Genomic DNA, 16,973 nt, shown 5'->3' with positions numbered 1-16,973 from the left:
TTTTACGTGGTTTTGGGGACATTAAATATTTTCTGTATTTCTTCTGATTCTTTGTATTTCTTCTGTCTCTTTGTATTTTTTGGAATGTGCTTCAAATGAAAAGTTGTCACACAAAACACAGACTTCCTCACTCCTATATAGGAGCTAGAAGCAGGCACTGAGACCATCAGTGGTGACAAGGTGGGTGCCTATGCGGTAAGCAACAGTGCGTTTATATCTTGGACTCAGCTGAATGAACACGCTAAACGACATTCTTCACTGCTGTAAATGCAATGCAGTTCCCACTGATGCTGAAGGAAACCACACCACCTGGGGACCCAAGGTCAGAATTATCTGAAATCCTCTAGGGCACAAAATTAGGATGTGACCCAGCTCTTCCGTTATGATATGAGAATAATTCAGGAAGTTTTCACTGTGAAACGTTGGACTTGGAAATCTTAACATTCTTTTTATTGTGCTTGTGTGCAAGTTTGAAAAATGACCACTTTTTATTTTAGGGGAAAAGCATTGCTGGGGGTGGAGTATGCATTATATCAAGTCCAGCTCTAATCCTAGGTTTGAAATAATATTGGGGTAAGATTTGTGTGTAATTATATTCAAAGTTAATACACTATTCCATCAAGTTTACTCTGGCTTAGCTGAGAAATCTAGGCCTCAGTCTACTAATGCTGATGTAAACTAGAATAGCTCCACTGATTTACACCTAATAAGAACCTGGTTCTGTATCTCATTGTTGACTTTGCTGAGGTTTCTTTCCCCCTCCCAAAAGACAAAATTCTTGTTTGTTTGGAGGGTTTTCTTTAACCTCTTGGCTGAGTGATACATTTCTGTTTATCAGCCACCTGCATCCCCTCAATGCATTCTGAGGCAAAAATCAAGGAATACGAAAGTCCAATTTTAAATTCAATCAGTTCCCAAGTTGTTTGATGCAATGGTTTCCATTTCAGCAGCTGCTTCTGTCTACTTCACCCACACGAAGGAACCAGCTTCCTCTGGAGATCTGAAAATGTACATTTGGCAGCTAAAATTCAATTTAAGCCTGGCCAGGTACAAGCTTATTGGCAGTGGTCCCAGGTCTTACGATTGACTTTTAACCCCCTCAGAGCTTTCCTTGTGTGCCTAATAGAGCTGTGTACAGTGTGACACCTTCAGTGAAGTCCAGCTGCTGTTCTGTGCAAATATTTGGAGCTCATAAACCGCCAGCTTTGCATTTGAGTGGCATTTATAATGCCACTGTAATGTAATTAGTTATCCTCACAAAAAAATAATAAGTGATATACACTGTTTAAACAACTATCAGCTGCTTTCTGAAAGCCACACTGGGGAATAGTGCTCACTTTCTTCTTTTATTCATAGGTTTCATGATTCCTAACTTTCAACTTTTCCAAGTTTAAAATCCTTTCCTTACTTTACAAATGACTTGCAGTACTTCCACTCACTCTGATAATTGCTTACATAGCTAAGCAGTCAAAATGATTCATGGGAATGAGAGGTTAAGCAGTTTGTCCCTTAGCAGAGGAAGAGAGTGGAGGGATTCCTTCTGCTTTTACAGTTTGCTGTTCTAACAGGTAATGAGTTCTTCTGATATTTGTGGTCACCTGAAGTAATGAAAAAAAATTCCTCTGCCACAAGGTCCTTCCTCATGTTAGGGCTCAGCTTGATTTTTTTTCATGCCATTCAGCAAAGGAAACAGCAAATCAAATTGGATTATGAGCAAAAAATTACCTTCAAAAATTCAAACTGAAAACACCACCGTGCAAACAGAGTTTTTCTATCTTTATTCCCTTCTCCTCCATCCTGTGCAGAAGATTCCAAAATAACCATATTATTGTAGCTCTGGGTGCTACAAAGCCAGCAGCCATCAGCTAAAAGCATATGTTAACTTGATTGGTAAGCAAAAGGGTTGGTCTGTGCATCAGCTGTGACAGTAACCTTCTAGATTAAAGGGAAAAAAAATTGACATACTGGAAATCTGTAATGCTAACACATGGCGTTTGGTTCACAGTGGGCTGTCAGCTAGCCACAGGTAACGGGGGCAATTTAAGCTCACAAAGGCATTTAAGCCGCCCAAACCTATCTCTGTCTAGAAAGCCACTCCCTTCAGCCGCCAGTATTCTGCAAGGCCAAGCAAGAAGGGAGCCAAGCAGCAAGAGCAGGCTGCCACCGGTACCTGTGCAGCAGGGCCCCCCCTGCTCTCAGCCCCGGCCCACAGCCTGGGAGCTGGCAGCCTTGAAGGTCTGCTGTCCTCGGTGGTGCTCCAGGCCCCTGCCTCCTCACAGCCCACAGCACGGCCCTGTTACCCTGGCCATATGGGGCATTTCACCAGCTGGGCCAAGAGGAGGAATTTGTAGTACCCGAGTCCTGGATCACTCCCCTCTCAAGAAGGCGGTGGGCACAAAAGTGCAAAGCAAGAGTATCAAGAAATAATGGAAAAGAAAGATGTTTTCTGGATCATTTTTCACTGTGGAAATGATGCCAAAGACTGAGGCCTTGGTTTTAGGACCCAGCATGGCTGAGTTACTTCAGATAAAGCACAAGGATCCAGAGTTTGTAGCATAGCTCACTTTAGCCATGGTTTTACCTGAAGTACCAACAGAAACCAATCATATTTCTTCTTTACCATAACAACAACAAAACTTTATACATTCTGAAACCTTTGTAATAAATTCTGGCTAGCACCGGCAAAAGAAGTGCAAGAGCCTCTCCAGGGTAGTTTAGTACAACTGGTATCAGCTGGAGAGAGCTAAATCTAATTCTCCGGCTATCTCTGACTCATTTTAAATGGGGTTGAGAGAGTTCAGGTGAGTGTTAGAGTGGATCTGAACTTGCTGGCGCTTATTGGACCAAACATCCACATTTCCTGAAGTTTAAAGAGCTTTTCTGACAGAAGTAAATGGGAGCAGCAATAGTGGCTTGTTTGTTTTTAATGAGGGTACTTGCAAAGGAATTGAGATCAATTAGTTACACCATTAAGCTATTGAGAAGTGGGGAGATGTGCTTTATTGTTAGAGGAGCTGCAGTGTAGCTGAGGCAAAACTCAAGGATCTAGCAAGACTGTGTGCTGAGGAGTAGTTAAACTTCTGTTAAAGAAAACAGGAAAAGGGAAGATGGAGATAGGACCTAAGTAAGTATTAACTTTGTTTAAACAACCACACATCTCTCATATTGCTCGAGGTTAATTTCACATTGTTCAAGATTTAGCAAACTTCTTTGTGCAGTGCAACACCATAATGTTTCCATTCATTCATCCTGGGATACAGAAAGCTATACTAGTATGTTAAAACTTCAGAAATACTTTTCTCCTGTCTTGGGTTTTTCCATGTCATAAGCATTTGCAAACAAACTTCATTTTAGGAAGTGGCAATGGCCAGACAAGGTTGTGACTGGTAAATAATAATAATAATAATAGATTGAATTGAGTTGATTTGCTGAAGTTGTCATTTCAGGTAATTGAGATATGGCATCTTGAATAGTGGGCCATATCTGCTGTGTCCGTTTGGAAATGGGATGCTGTTTGTAACATGTTTGCTTTCAGATAATGTGTGTAATTGTCTACAAAGTGCAGCTAGATAATTCTTGAGAGCAAATCCTTTTGTACTTTCATTCAAGTACTGTAATAAGCTTTAAAGATGGTTTTCTTCAACCATTCATTAATATTTTACTCTATGCAATGAAGTCAAAACTGGTCCAGTAATTTCTGTAGTTATTAAAAGAGATAGTTTTCCCAGCTTAAACCATATCATAAAAGTGTTAAAGGGTGTATTGATGTAGATGGAAAGACATTTATGCACATAAGTTCCATTTTGAATAATGTAGAAGAGTATAAGTAGACATCCTAGTGTTTGTTTGTCAAGCCTAGTCCTAGACTTCAGGAGACTAAAAGAAGAAAGGAGAAACTGCCTGACCAAAAGAATTATGTATGAAGGAAAGTACAAAGGCTTTGAAACTATATGGTCCTCATCTATTAGTGGAATGGGCTGTTAGATAGGAGATACTCAGTAGTTTTAGTGATAGGTTGTCTTACTGGTATGATTTCGCCAGAAAATAATGAAAAGACTTTGATCTCTTTTGCCTGGTGATACAGGCTATGGGAATAAACAGAGCTAACTTTGTATGTTGAAAATGGGGAATAAAGTGTGTTATTTCAGACAGAAATCAATCTAGGTTTTCTGGTTTGGAAATATAAAAGGAGATATTGCATGTTCTAGGTAGCAACTTCATTGAAGTCTGATGCACAAGTGTTGTGTTTCATGGGATGGCTGAAAAGGTAGGAAGGTGACTTCACAGATTAGCACCTTTACTTGCCAGTATTTGTGTAACAGTCATCTCCAAAGACACTGGCTCAAGACAAAAACATGCACGGAGAAGTAGGTAAAGTATCCTTCCCAAGACAGCCTAGCAGGGGCAAAGTTTTGGACCAGCGTTATTCAGTTTTCGGTGACTCATCTGCTGGACCTTGGTTCCGCTTTTTATAATGGTAAGTTTTAGTAAAATTGTATTGTTCTGCATAGTCAGTGTATGTGTTCCTGTTCAAAAGAGAAGATGGAAATAAGTGGTATACCACATGTTATGCAGAGACCTTCTCTGGCAATTTTCTGCTCAGAAAAGAATCACCAAGTGCTTTCGTTCCAGCAATTTCTGGTAGTGTCTATAATTTCATTGCTCACAGGTTCTTAACTCCGGCACTGTACAGTAGAGCATAGTGAAATTTATTTAGAAAAGTGGCTCCAGTTTCCCTGTGATTATCATTGTCTTCAAAAGCGAAGACTTCAATTTGTTTTAGAACATCAAATGTAAATATTGTACTGTTGAACTCAACTCACTGTGATTAAAGAGATTACTATCACTGAATGGAGTAGTCATCTCCTTTAAACTTTGAGTTTCACCAAAAATAATGAGAAGCCCTTGATCTCTTTTGCCCAGTGATACAGCCTACGGGAATAAACGTAACTAACTTTGTATGTTGAGAATGGGGAATAAAGAGTGTTATTTCAGACTGAAATTAATCTAGGGCTTGTGGTTGGATAGCTTTTAAAATTTGGACACAGCTAATTGCAACACTGCCTGTAAATTCACTAAATATCACCTGGTATCAGTCCTACCCCCCGAGATGTTATGTCTGACAGTTTGCTTGAATTGCCTATGGAGCGACAAAACAGAAATATAAAGTGCAAGAAAATACAAAAGCTGTAACACAGGCTATCACAGGCAGTGTCTTTCATGTCACCTGAATGTTTTCTAATTGTGCAAAATGTTACCGGAAATAACATTTTTTGCTACACTGTATTTCCAGAGAAAGTTTGTTTTTTACTCATTTCCCTCTCTAATGAAGTATGTTGGCTTGCAGTTTTCCTTTGTTGACCATTTCTGTGGGGTATCCTGCCTCAGTGACGCCTGTGTAAGGTCGCCAACCAGTACGTGCCCCTTCAAAAGATTACCTGCATGAATAGCTGAGGAAACTATCTGTAGAGATCCACCACATTATTACTGTTTTAAATATTCTTTTGTAAATAACCTTATGGGCCCCAGAAGAAGGAAGAAAAGCATGCTCAATTACCTTCCAGAATGCATTTTCACTAAATGCCAGGGTGAAGGAAACGATGGTCAAGAACAGACAAGCTGCTTTTATTATGAACCCGTCTCTGTAGAATTTAATGTGAATTTCAGCAGGTTAAACATTTATGCTTGCATTCTTTATTTGAGTACTTAAATTTCTGTGCAGCACATCATCTTTACATATTTTGCCTGCTCTTCCTAACAGTGACACAAACTACACTTCGGGGTTTTGTGTATTTTTCATTTTTCTCTCAAAATGTTCTGTTCTGACAGTGCTGGTACACAGTGATTCACAAAGTTTTCTTATCCAATTCTCAGGTATCCACAGAAATAACACATTTAGTCTTCTCCATCATTCTTTGCTCGGTCCCACTGAAGCTGCTGTCACTGCAACATTTTACTTTCTTCTATCAAGGCAGGCATGAAACTTCCAGTGGAGCGAATGCAAACGCTAAGGCAGCTGCATGGGTCAGTAGGCAGATGGAGGGGGAGAGGGTTTGGGAAAGCTAAACAGTTTGCATTCTCTTCTAAAAGACAGCAAACCACAGGGCAGGGATCTGCAATCTGATGATTTGACAGTGCAGTGCCCTTTAGTTGTTTAACTGGATTTACAAGTTCTGTTTAGCTGACAGATATTTTGGCTAATACCCTTCTCTACTTGTTTTTCTTTCGACTATCAGAAATTCTGTTTAAAAATTTAAGCAACACTTGTTGTACAGCAAAATAAACAGATCTCTCTTACAGATAGGAACTGCTCTCTGATTTTTTTCTGTAAATACCCCAATGAATACAAAATATCGACCTAACTAAATACAGTTTTGTGAGAGTGCCAGTAAACAATCTGGGAATTAAACCAGAGGTTGTAGCTTTATTCTGTAGGAAAACTGTTCTTCCAAGCTTACAGCACAGAGCCCAGTATCTCCTCTTCCTTTTTTTTTTCCTTTTTTTTTTTTGGTTAGTCATTCTCCTGACTAAAAATCAAATCATCAGCTTTTAAAGAAGCCAAATGTAATAAAGCCATAGCTAAACAAGAAAAATGTGGAAATGAAAAGGAATTTGAAATAAGTGCAAATTCAGTGATTCAATATTTTTGAGCTTCTTTGCTAATTTGATTTTAAACATGCTGCTTCTAAAAGCTACTTGAGAGTTAACAGGTGACTGTTTTAAATGTGCAGAATGAATGGTCCTAGAGCAGAGATGGACAGTTGTTTGTAACATTAATGACTGTAATCAAGGGAGAGAAAAAATTCCTGCTAGGATTACAGGTTGGTGGTAATGTTCTCTGAATTATACTTCAAAATCGTGTGCAAAACTCATTCTGTTTCACTGGCCTAAGGTCTCCACTGGAAGCTTTTGAGAATGGACTAGCAGTAGCATGTGTATCACTGGAAGTGGCCACAGCTGAAGCACTGAAAGGCCAGGCTGATTATTATTTTTTTCCTTTTTTCCCATGTTTCTGGTGGATAGCTCAGATATCCAAAGCTATCTGTGGAAGTATGACTGTGAATATCTGAAGCTTAAGAGCAGGAAGGGGTTAAGATGAGCCACAGATAGATGAGATGAAAACAAGTAAAGAACACATCAGACTATCTGCCAGGAAGAAAACAGAGGGGCAATTTGGGGTATGATGACTGCTCTACCTTCACAGACGATCACCATCAGGTTTCCCCAGGTATGCCTGCTTTAGCATGTGAGTGAGGTTTTGCAGTTCATCTCTCGCTGTCCTTCCTTACTGTGTATTGCTTTCCGTGATGGAGCAGTCTCATTGCACGTGAAGGAGATTACTTTGGGGATAAACTAAGCCAGAAAACATGCTCCAGGAATATGTCTATTTGCTCCAACCAGTAATGGGCACTAGTCTTCAAGCTAAAGCTAGTCTGAAGTAAAACTCCCCCAAGTATGTTATGAATGTATTTCAGGTCCTTAACATCAACTTTTTTGCTCAACAGGCCCTTTCCTATTTGGCCAGATGTTGCCATTGAGCACTGAACTCTATTTCAAGCAGAGGAAGGACAGGGTGACTGAGTGCTTCTTATGCCCAATTTCTGCGATTATATGAAGCATTGTCTGAATTCACGTAAAGCTTAGTGCAATAGAGAGACTTAAAGGATACAGGCTTTTGACAGGAGTTACTCAGGCTAAAGGCATTCTCCAGAGAGAGAGTCTGAGAAGGTTTGATTGCTGAAACTTTCTAAGGATCCTTGTTTTTTCTCTGCTGCCAAATTTGAATAGTCCTTAAGATGTTGACCAAAATGCTGATGAAATACGCTAAATATTCACAGCATAAAAAACTGCTTTTACTAGACCTATCCGGCTTTTATAATCCCAAATTCTCAGCAGTACAAATGTGCACAACAAAAGTCTCTAATAATTAATACCTGAAATCCCCCCAAACCATGCTGCTGCCCTGGGAAATCCAGAGCAGCTTGCACGGGCACTTGTGGAAACTCAGCCCAGTCCTCCAGTGTGCAAGGAGAAGAGGATGGGAGCAGAATGACTGGCACTGGGAGCTGCTGGGATCGCTCAGCTTCAGGACCTCTGATGACAGTGTTTGAACAATAGCGACTGATCACCTTCCAGAGCAGCAGCTGTGGATGCTGCACTTTCATAAACAGACCTCAGGTTTTTGTTTGTGTGTGTGTACTGCACTGGGAAGGTATTCCACTGGTAAATAAATGAGCTAATAAGCCAGGGTCAGTCCGTATGAGGACACGTTTTGATATGTTTCGTAGGAAACACAGCAGTGTGAGTGAGCAAGGCTGAAGTACAGCTGTAAAAAGTAAAAATGTGTGTGTGTACATGTATGTGTCTAAATTTCAATCACAAGAGAATGCTGCTGGCATCTGGTAGCCATTTGGGTTCCTGGACCAGAAGAGATTTAGCAGACCTAGTAAGCATGAGTAGTAAAGCATGGTGTATGTGCTGATGCCCATAACGCAAAATAAATTTAACCCTTTGCATTTTTATATGTTCTTTACCAGTCACAAAGGAGCCTGAATGATGTCTCAGCAGATGCTGCTCTGCAGCACAGACACTCAAAGTCTAGCAAAAAGGTTTCAGTATCGACAAAATGACTTACTGATAACAATATTTGTTACCTGTGTCCAAAAACTGCACATCTATAATCCCTGCCTATCCATATCTATTCATGCATTATTTTTTGGATAATAACATACTGAACTAGGTTCATTTCCAGCTGTGAATGCATGATAGAATTGATTTAAAGCTGCAAAGTTTATTGTACTTTTTCAAGGAGCTGTCTGATCAAATGACAGATTAAAACTGAAATCAAAACCTAATTACTAGGCCTTCATTTTCTGTTAAATATATACTATTGATGGCAGATAATACCATTTAGAAAATAAGTCAAGGACATAAGCTGAGTCTTTTTGCTGTATAATTACTTCTCTGCATACAGAGTTGGTCACAAGAAAGCCTCCTAGCTATGAAACCGTCATCCTCCTTCACACAGCAGCACTAAGCACAATGTATTCAAAGAACACGTGCTTTGAAGTGCTCTTGGCAATGGTATTAAGGTGTAGGAACCAAATGCCTTGACCGGTCACGTTCCTCTGTTGTACACAGGAGCGCTCAGGAGAAATGAGAAATAAGAAGCAAAGCAAAGCAGGTCTAGTAAAAGAAGTTTTGTGCTGTGTCTATTAAATATATATTACATTATTTACTGATACGCTTGTGAGTGTTCTTATCATATCCATTATATAAAAATGTAAATTGAAGAATAAAGAATGAAAATAGTTTGATGGTGATTATAAAATGCAGTTCACTGATTTGGATAAAAACCAAACAAATAAGGATTTCTGTTCTCTTGATTGTGATTCAGTTATTATCTCATAATATTGCACACAAAAGGCAGTACAACAGATATGTAGCTCTATTGGTAAGTTAAAATAATGGCAAAATTATCCCAGGTACCATATTTTAAAGAATACAATACAATCTAGTTAGGTTAATTTGGTATGTAATAGTTGGCATTATTGATTATGTGAGTTAGCTGTTCAGTTTTCTATCAGAGAAAATAGAATAGGTATGGGGAATGTAGACAGTACATGCAAATACTTAGTAATTTATATATTGTTGATTGTTTTGACTCATTTTGGTGCATGTTATAGTAGCATACAAGTAAACCATCTGCTAATGGTGCAGAGAAAGAGAGAACTTGAAACTGTGTTAATTAAAAATATATATTATTATTATTCCAGTTCAGAGTCTTTATCTGCACATTTGTGCACAGTTTCAGCAAGGTCCATTCCTTGGATGTGTTTTTGCCCAGGACCTCTTGAACACAAGGACATTAAACTCTTCCTAGGGAAAGGGGCTAGAAAAAGACAATGCTTGCACATGCATACACACATACACAAAGAAAAAAATGGGGAGAGAAACAGAAAGCTATTGATTTGATTCTGGTTTATGGATTGTTTTAGTCTGTTAGAGGATTGACTAAGATATTACCATAACTAATGCAATAGGCTTTAAATTAAATTCCAGTAGACATAGTCATATGTATTGTAGGTTTGAAAGGGACAGTGAAATTTTATATACTCTGCAAATAATGTTTTCTGATTGCTAATCATGGGTTTCCTTATAATAGCATGATCTGTGTTTAAGTGGTGGACTCTCATAGTTTAAACAATTGATGCTGTCATAATCCTTATCATTGGTAATATAAATATTCTCCTCCTTACTGGAAGAAACTCTTGCTTGGTGACTTTAACAAAATCAGGAAAGGAGGACTAGTGACAGTGCCGAAGTGTCTTTGAGTAGATCTGAGTAGGACTGTAGATCTTTCTGCAAAGTTACTTCCTCACGTCGATCAAAAAGAAAGATGGGGTGCTAAAGAGGTACGTTTGTGTATGGATGCATGTGTGATTGTAATCACAGGGTCTGAAAGACAATTCCAAGGATTTATATCATTCCTCATGATGACATCAGAAATGAACTAGTTCAGCTTCAGTTAAAGTTGACAAGAACATTTGCATTCAATAGCGAGGTCAGAGAAACCATTCATCTTCTATTCTGTTGGGAACATCTGTTTAGCGAGACAACCAGGTGTTCTTGCTGGCAAAGACAAACAGAAGCTGCATTTTAATACCAGAAGTACAAGCCAAGGAAGTCAACCCCATGCTGTAGTTCCAAGAGGAATGAGATGTGCTTTCATGTCTCAAGGAGCAGAATAAGTCTGTTAGTCATTGAGAGACCCAAATGCTGCAAATTTCCAGTCATCTACTGCATCTCTTCACCTTTCAGCTGCATTACTGTGTTTGTGTGTGTGTGTGTGTCTTAAAATTTGTTTGTTGGTGTAATTGTTTGTTTGGTGAATTAAGTAGGTAAACCTAAGGGTTCAGAAAATTCACGCATTGATCTGTACCTTGCCAAATAATATTTAACGATCCTAAATATTGTTTCAAATATGGCTTATTAACTGGCCATCACAAATAGTATTAGAATTTTGCAAGCTCTACTATTTGTTTATTTACTTACAAATACATAGTTTTATCTGCTGTGTGAATAGTCATGCCTCTTTTGGTTCTCTTAGGGGTAAGGCAGGTGGGAAGAAAGTGATCATAAGAAATTTAAGCATGCAGTCAAATATATAAATGTTACAGAAGGCTTCAATAACCTGGGATCCCAAATCACACACTTTAATGGCACAATCTGTAAATAAAAAATAGTACTAAAACTTTGTATTTCCTGTAGGAAAAGCTCGTAGGAGGTACATAAGCCTAAAAAAAGTTTCAGGTTGCCATATGTCTGTTTATGCAAAATTCAGAGGCTTTGAACGGTGACTCCTGTGGGCAGATCAGCCCCCACCTTGCCCGTGTTATCACCTAGCTAGTTCTGAAACAGCCTGGCTGCTTTGTAGTTGACAGGTACCTGTAGTTCCATGTGTGAGCTAGTGCGTTGCTATTTGGAATTTGGGTGCAGTTTGTGTTTCAGTGATGGAGTGACCCAGGTGTGTTGTTTTCCCTTGCCATGATCATGCCAGATGACTTCCCCTCAGAGGAAAACTAAATATATTTCCTGTAACTGAATAACATACATGTATACATAAAGCGTGTGAGTGCAGTTTATGAATGTAACTTATTCAGTCCATCTTTCCTTTGCAAACAAAAAGAACAAATAACATAAAAACATCCCCTTTCTGGACAGATCTTGGGCACTTCTGTCTTCTTCTTATACAGAGACATGAAGACTCTCTCTCCCTTAGCCATGTAGATGGTCTCCCAGTGAGTGCTGACATATAAACCTGTCAGGTTACCTGTGTGTCCCCAGGTTTGTAATTGAGTGACTCTTATCCCTCCCCCACCATAATTTCTTGTGAGCCTTATTTATTGTACAACTAGCTAAAATTAAACACATGGATGAGATTGGCCACTCAGCAAAAAAGTTATATTTAAATTCCATGTTAAACCAACTCATGCATCTAGCTCATGTAAAAAAGGCTGCCTTGACTAACACCCAAATTAAAACTAAACCTGCCGTATCTTCAATAGGATTGTACCACAGGCTGATTTGAGATTTTTCCCTTCCTCCTTCCTTCATTTTCCCCTTCCTCCATATTTTAGCAGCAGCAGTATTTGTGGGGTGATAGTAAGCGGTATGCTCTGTCGTGCTACTCTGGTTTGATGGGACTAGTTTGGTTGAAAACAAATGCTTTTTCTATGTATAGTCAGGGCAAAGCTCAAAGGATTGGCCTAGGGCCGAATGAATTGGTTGGTGTAACTGAATTGGTGCTTGTAGCCTGAAGAAAATATTTGGGAGTGTTCATGGTCTCTTTTACAATGATGCCAAGTATCTTGATTTAATTGGAAAGCATTAATAAGTGGGATTGTATTTACACTACAGAGTCTGGCAGCACAGTTGCCACTTATAGCAGCATCACTGCTGTACTTGATAAATCATAGTCTGCTAAGATTCAGGATAAACTGTCTTAAGACCTGCCTCAGCCACAAAGCATAACAACTTTGTGTTTGTGGGTTTCACTCCAGATGAAAGACTTATAAAAAATATATTTTTTATTTTTTTCTGATCTTCCAAGAAGTGCTATATTCAAAAAAGACAGAAAAAATGAATCCAATAATAAAAGTAAACTGAACTTTAAATAATTTTAAACATCTACTCAGAACAGAAATATTTCTCTCCAGATTAGACAGTCTTATTTGCTATTCTTGTTTGCTGTTGTGCTAGCTGCAGGAAAACTGTCACTCATAGCAGTCTTTTATTATTTATACAAAATCAGGAAGGAAATCATTATACTCTGGTACCATTGCAATAGGAATTTCTATTACCTAGTTATAGATGGTCTTTTTCAGTATGTTTAAAAAAGAGAAACACCTTCCCATGTATTTGAATGATTATTTAAAATGCTATATATTTCCCACATCGGGCAGAAAATTTATATAGTTTTTTCTTTTCAGTTTTTTCAGTCTCATTTCCTGCCAGCTCCGCTCTTCTTTCATTTTATGAATCCATTTATTATAAACATTGCCAAAAGAATTTCAGGAAAGTTTGACTAACTTGTGCAGGGTTAGTGGAGTTCTGTACAAATGTGATGCTGCTTGAAAGATTAATTGAAAAAGTTCAGACCTGTTGGTCCCTGTGGAAGTTTCAGACAATATGCAGCTGACATTTTAGTTGTTTTCTCAGTTCATTCTGGTCATGGGACCACAGAGTCATTTTAAGATAGCATTGATATGTGGTTTTGTTCAGGTAGCTCCTCCTTAGAATACACTTATAAAAATTTCTATGTCAGCTAAAACTAAGTAAAATGGTTTACATTTAAAAGGACTAGTTCACTGAACTCTCAACAAAAGCTGAAATTAATAAATGGATGCTGAGGGAGATAGGTTTTTGTGTAACTTCTCTCTGGATGCTTCAACTTACTACAAATAATTATTTCAGATTTTCCTTATTTTTGTTGACGTGAGCTCAAGAGACACACAGACAAAGAATTTACCATTTTATAGTAAACAGATTTGGGGTGAGTGAAAGAAATAATCTGACTTTTCCATGTTAAACATTAACTTATTTTTTCTCATCTTTCATTGAGTGCTCTTTTTCTTCCTCTAAAGATCAGCGTAGAGTTTGCCCATTTCTGGTATTGGATATCATGTAAGTCAGACATTCTTTTATCTGCAGTTGACTGAACTAGCCTTCATTATGAAGGCAGCCATCCTTCAATGTGAAATAAATAACTGTATCAAAAGGCTTCCCTGACATGTTTGCATCAGATTATTTTTTTTTAAATGAAAATAATCAAAGCAGGGTCTGTAATATTAGCAGTATTGCAAACAGCGCTGTGGACATAATTCTTTCGGTTTTGCACTGGAATAATAATTAAGTCAATGCACACATGAGAAAAGAATTAAGCATTAATTATATTTTCCCTTCCAAATTAAAAATAATGTAAATTACATCACTGTCTTGTTTGCGTTTACAGTATGCTGATTCTGCGAGCAATCAAACAAATTTTTGTTGTTCACAGAACCGCTCAAGCTTGTAGAAGACAGGATTTTATCTGGCTGCTACCCCTACTCTGAGCTGTTGTGAAAGGAAAGGTTTGAGGGGATGTCTGGGGTTTACTTATTTCTTTTTCTGCCAGCTGCACCAGCTCACAGAGGACTGGCTGGAGCTGCTGCAGACGCTAGGTGCATGTGCTCCACCTGCCTCTCTTTGCCTAAGGGGTCGCGCTCAGCCCAGCCAGAGCAGCCTGCAGAGTGGGACAGATGTTTGTGCTATCAGCATGTAGCTGTGGTGGCTGCAACAAGCTCCGCAGTGAAAACATTGAATTCAAGGAACATTCTGTGGGGGTAGGATGGAGTTGTGCAGATTTGCACATTTGTACTGCTCTGCCTCTCACCCACTGATTTGCCTTCTGAGGCTTAACTACTGTAACTCTGTATTAACTATAGAAAACTTTTTCTGAAGGAGGGCATAAAATACTCAGGGTATTTTGATGGCCCTGAGCTAAGCTGAAAGGCACCGAATCACTGCTCAATTGGCATCCTGAAATAATTAGATAAATGAATAAATGTGATTCCTGCAATGATAGGATATCACTATGTCACTGGTAAGACACTATACTATATTCACCAGGGAGCTGCTAGTGTCTGATATAGTTGTGGCCTTGTAATTTCCTCCTGTTGGTCTGTGGCAACATAGATACTGCTGACTGCATCAGCTCTCAGGGGTGATGTTTGGTCCTAGGCCAGGTAGCACAAAGCTGCTTAAATCCCCACTTCTCAGTCTTCACCTCCTCTGGAGCAGGCTCTGTCCACTCTGTGTGGTCAGTCAACTGCAGGCAAGGTGTATATTTTTTGCTTTTGTTTTTTACTTTTAAAAATGTATGAAATAATATGAAGAATACATTGCAGCTCATCAGAATGCTGTTCCGTAGTGTGAAACTGAGGGAGCATGTTATGTGCCCTAAGGAGTGCCATTAGGGCATGTGGAAGCACCTAAAATTGTAAACCCTGATCAGTTTTGGAGGATTGTGTATGGTCCAGAGAGCCAAACCTGAAGCAGTCACCTCATGTTGTCCATTTGGCAGTCCCTAGAGTGAGGAATCTAGGGGACATGTTTGGGCTTTGCTTACAAGTCATCTGATTCATGGCAAAACTAATCATCTCTGAGAGGACACGTGCAGTGTGGGTGATGAGGGACTGCGAGTCAGGAGCGAACAAGGCATTAACGCCAAAACAGCTGTGTCAGCTTGTACCTCTCATTGTTCCCACATCCTTCCTATGCTTCAGATGGTTTTCAGTTGTCAGCTGTACTCTCATACTTGCTTCACGTGGAGGTTTGCAAGGTTGCAGGGAAGACTACAAAGACTATGATATGCAAACAATTTTCAGAATTTGGTTTTGAGTTTCTTTGGGTTTTAGTATGGGAACAGTCAATCAGAATGAATCAGCTCTGCATATCTAATTGAGATTTGGATCACATTGCTTTTTTCTATATTTTCCCTCTATAAATATGAAATAAATATAAATATTTAAGGAGATGCCTTAGTTTGTACAATGGAATTGTCCTTACCTTACATCAGGATACACACTATGAAATCTGACTTCCAAATGATAGCCTCCTGCTGTTAATACTGCCTGCACCTACAGTGTAATAACATTGAGTTTCACTCTACAGATCAGTCTAGGAGTTTTGATCTAGGAAATTCTATCGGTATTATTGAAGTGAAACCTGTATGTCAGGGAGAAATCTTACTCTGCTGTTGAGGCATATTATTTCTTCCAAAAATGTAGCCACTTGGAAAAGCATCAAAGATTTTAGACAGTGCCCTGCAAACCCATCCATGTCAACAGGAATCTTTCCATTCAGTTCAGTCAGTCTGGTCACAAACAGCATTGTCATGGTGGAATTTCCCAGTGCAGTTGATTGCAAAAGATCATTAAAAATTATTATTTTGAAATTACTTATTGCTTTGAAAATAATAATGTTTGCCAATGTTTTGGATTTGTTTTTTGAAGCTGTTGCCATTTTTCAAAATTTCAGTGGCATCAACTCTGTTGACAGATTGCTGCTGAGAGATTTGCCAAAAGAAGATTTCAAAAGAAAAGGTTTGGAACAGATAAGAGTCCTTGAGATTTACAACCCAGCCATTGGAAAGGCTTTTCTTAGTCATTCTATCTTTCAGACTTTTAAAGAGGATTAACCCATGATTATGAATAAAGTTCCGTAGCTGGAAAGAAGAGCAGGAACTTTGTATTGTAGCATCTAAGAAAGAATCTGTGTTGCTTATCTAACTCAGGTACTGACGGGCTGTTTCCCTTTGCTCTTAGCAGAGGAAAGATGGTTGTTTGTGTCCTTTTTGCCATGTGGCTTTTATTCTGACCTATTGTAAAAGGAAAGGCTTGAGGGTTTTTGGGGGGAACTTTTCTACTGCTTTTATTCCCAGTATGCATCTGCTGGGAAAAAAATGGAGATAAATTAATACTTCCATCAGCCGTATATCTTAGACATTTATGGATACGCATATAATTGTTAAATTTAACTGAAAGTTGAAGATAGACATTTTCTTTCTATGGCTTATTGCTTTTCTAAGTAGCATGGAAATCTTCTAACTTGTAATCAAAACTTTGAAATCTAAGTTTGTTTTTTGTTTTTTTTTTTTTAAATGATATAATTCTACCTACAAAATGATATTCATTTTACAGAGAAAAATAAGGAACAAAGCTAAAATATTTCTCAGCTATTTTTCCCCATGAAACTAAAAAAATCTGAAAAATATTTTGTTTTATTTTATTTTATTTATTTTTTTTTTTTCATAATAGTTGAAAAGGTTAAAATGGCTTAGGAGTATACATTTTTATTCATGCTACCAATGTCAGGAGCCTAAAGAAAAACAAAATAACCAAGAGAAGTCATAAATGTCTTATCAAAATTCA

The 16,973-nt window shown here is 38.5% G+C and overlaps 1 protein-coding gene across 6 annotated transcripts in view; it reads left to right on the top strand.

Moving 5' to 3' along the window:
* The first annotated feature begins 399 nt into the window (after positions 1-399).
* The window catches only part of LOC310882904 (uncharacterized protein), a 76,669-nt gene continuing 60,095 nt past the window's right edge, over positions 400-16,973 (top strand). For 2 of the 6 annotated variants that reach the window (XM_083802363.1, XM_083802362.1), the window contains exon 1: positions 454-3,124. Coding sequence is in view for 1 of the 6 variants with exons in the window: in XM_083802361.1 (XP_083658487.1) it covers positions 4,475-4,477 (3 nt within the window). In the remaining 5 variants the exon portion in view is untranslated. The other 4 variants (XR_014573226.1, XM_083802364.1, XR_014573222.1 and 1 more) reach the window with 4 other exon arrangements.

Source organism: Anser anser (genome assembly GCF_964211835.1).
Source record: "Anser anser genome assembly, chromosome: 1".
NCBI lineage: Eukaryota > Metazoa > Chordata > Aves > Anseriformes > Anatidae > Anser > Anser anser.
The sequence above is the reverse complement of the archived record's forward strand: the minus strand, read 5'-3'. Positions and strand labels throughout refer to the sequence as shown.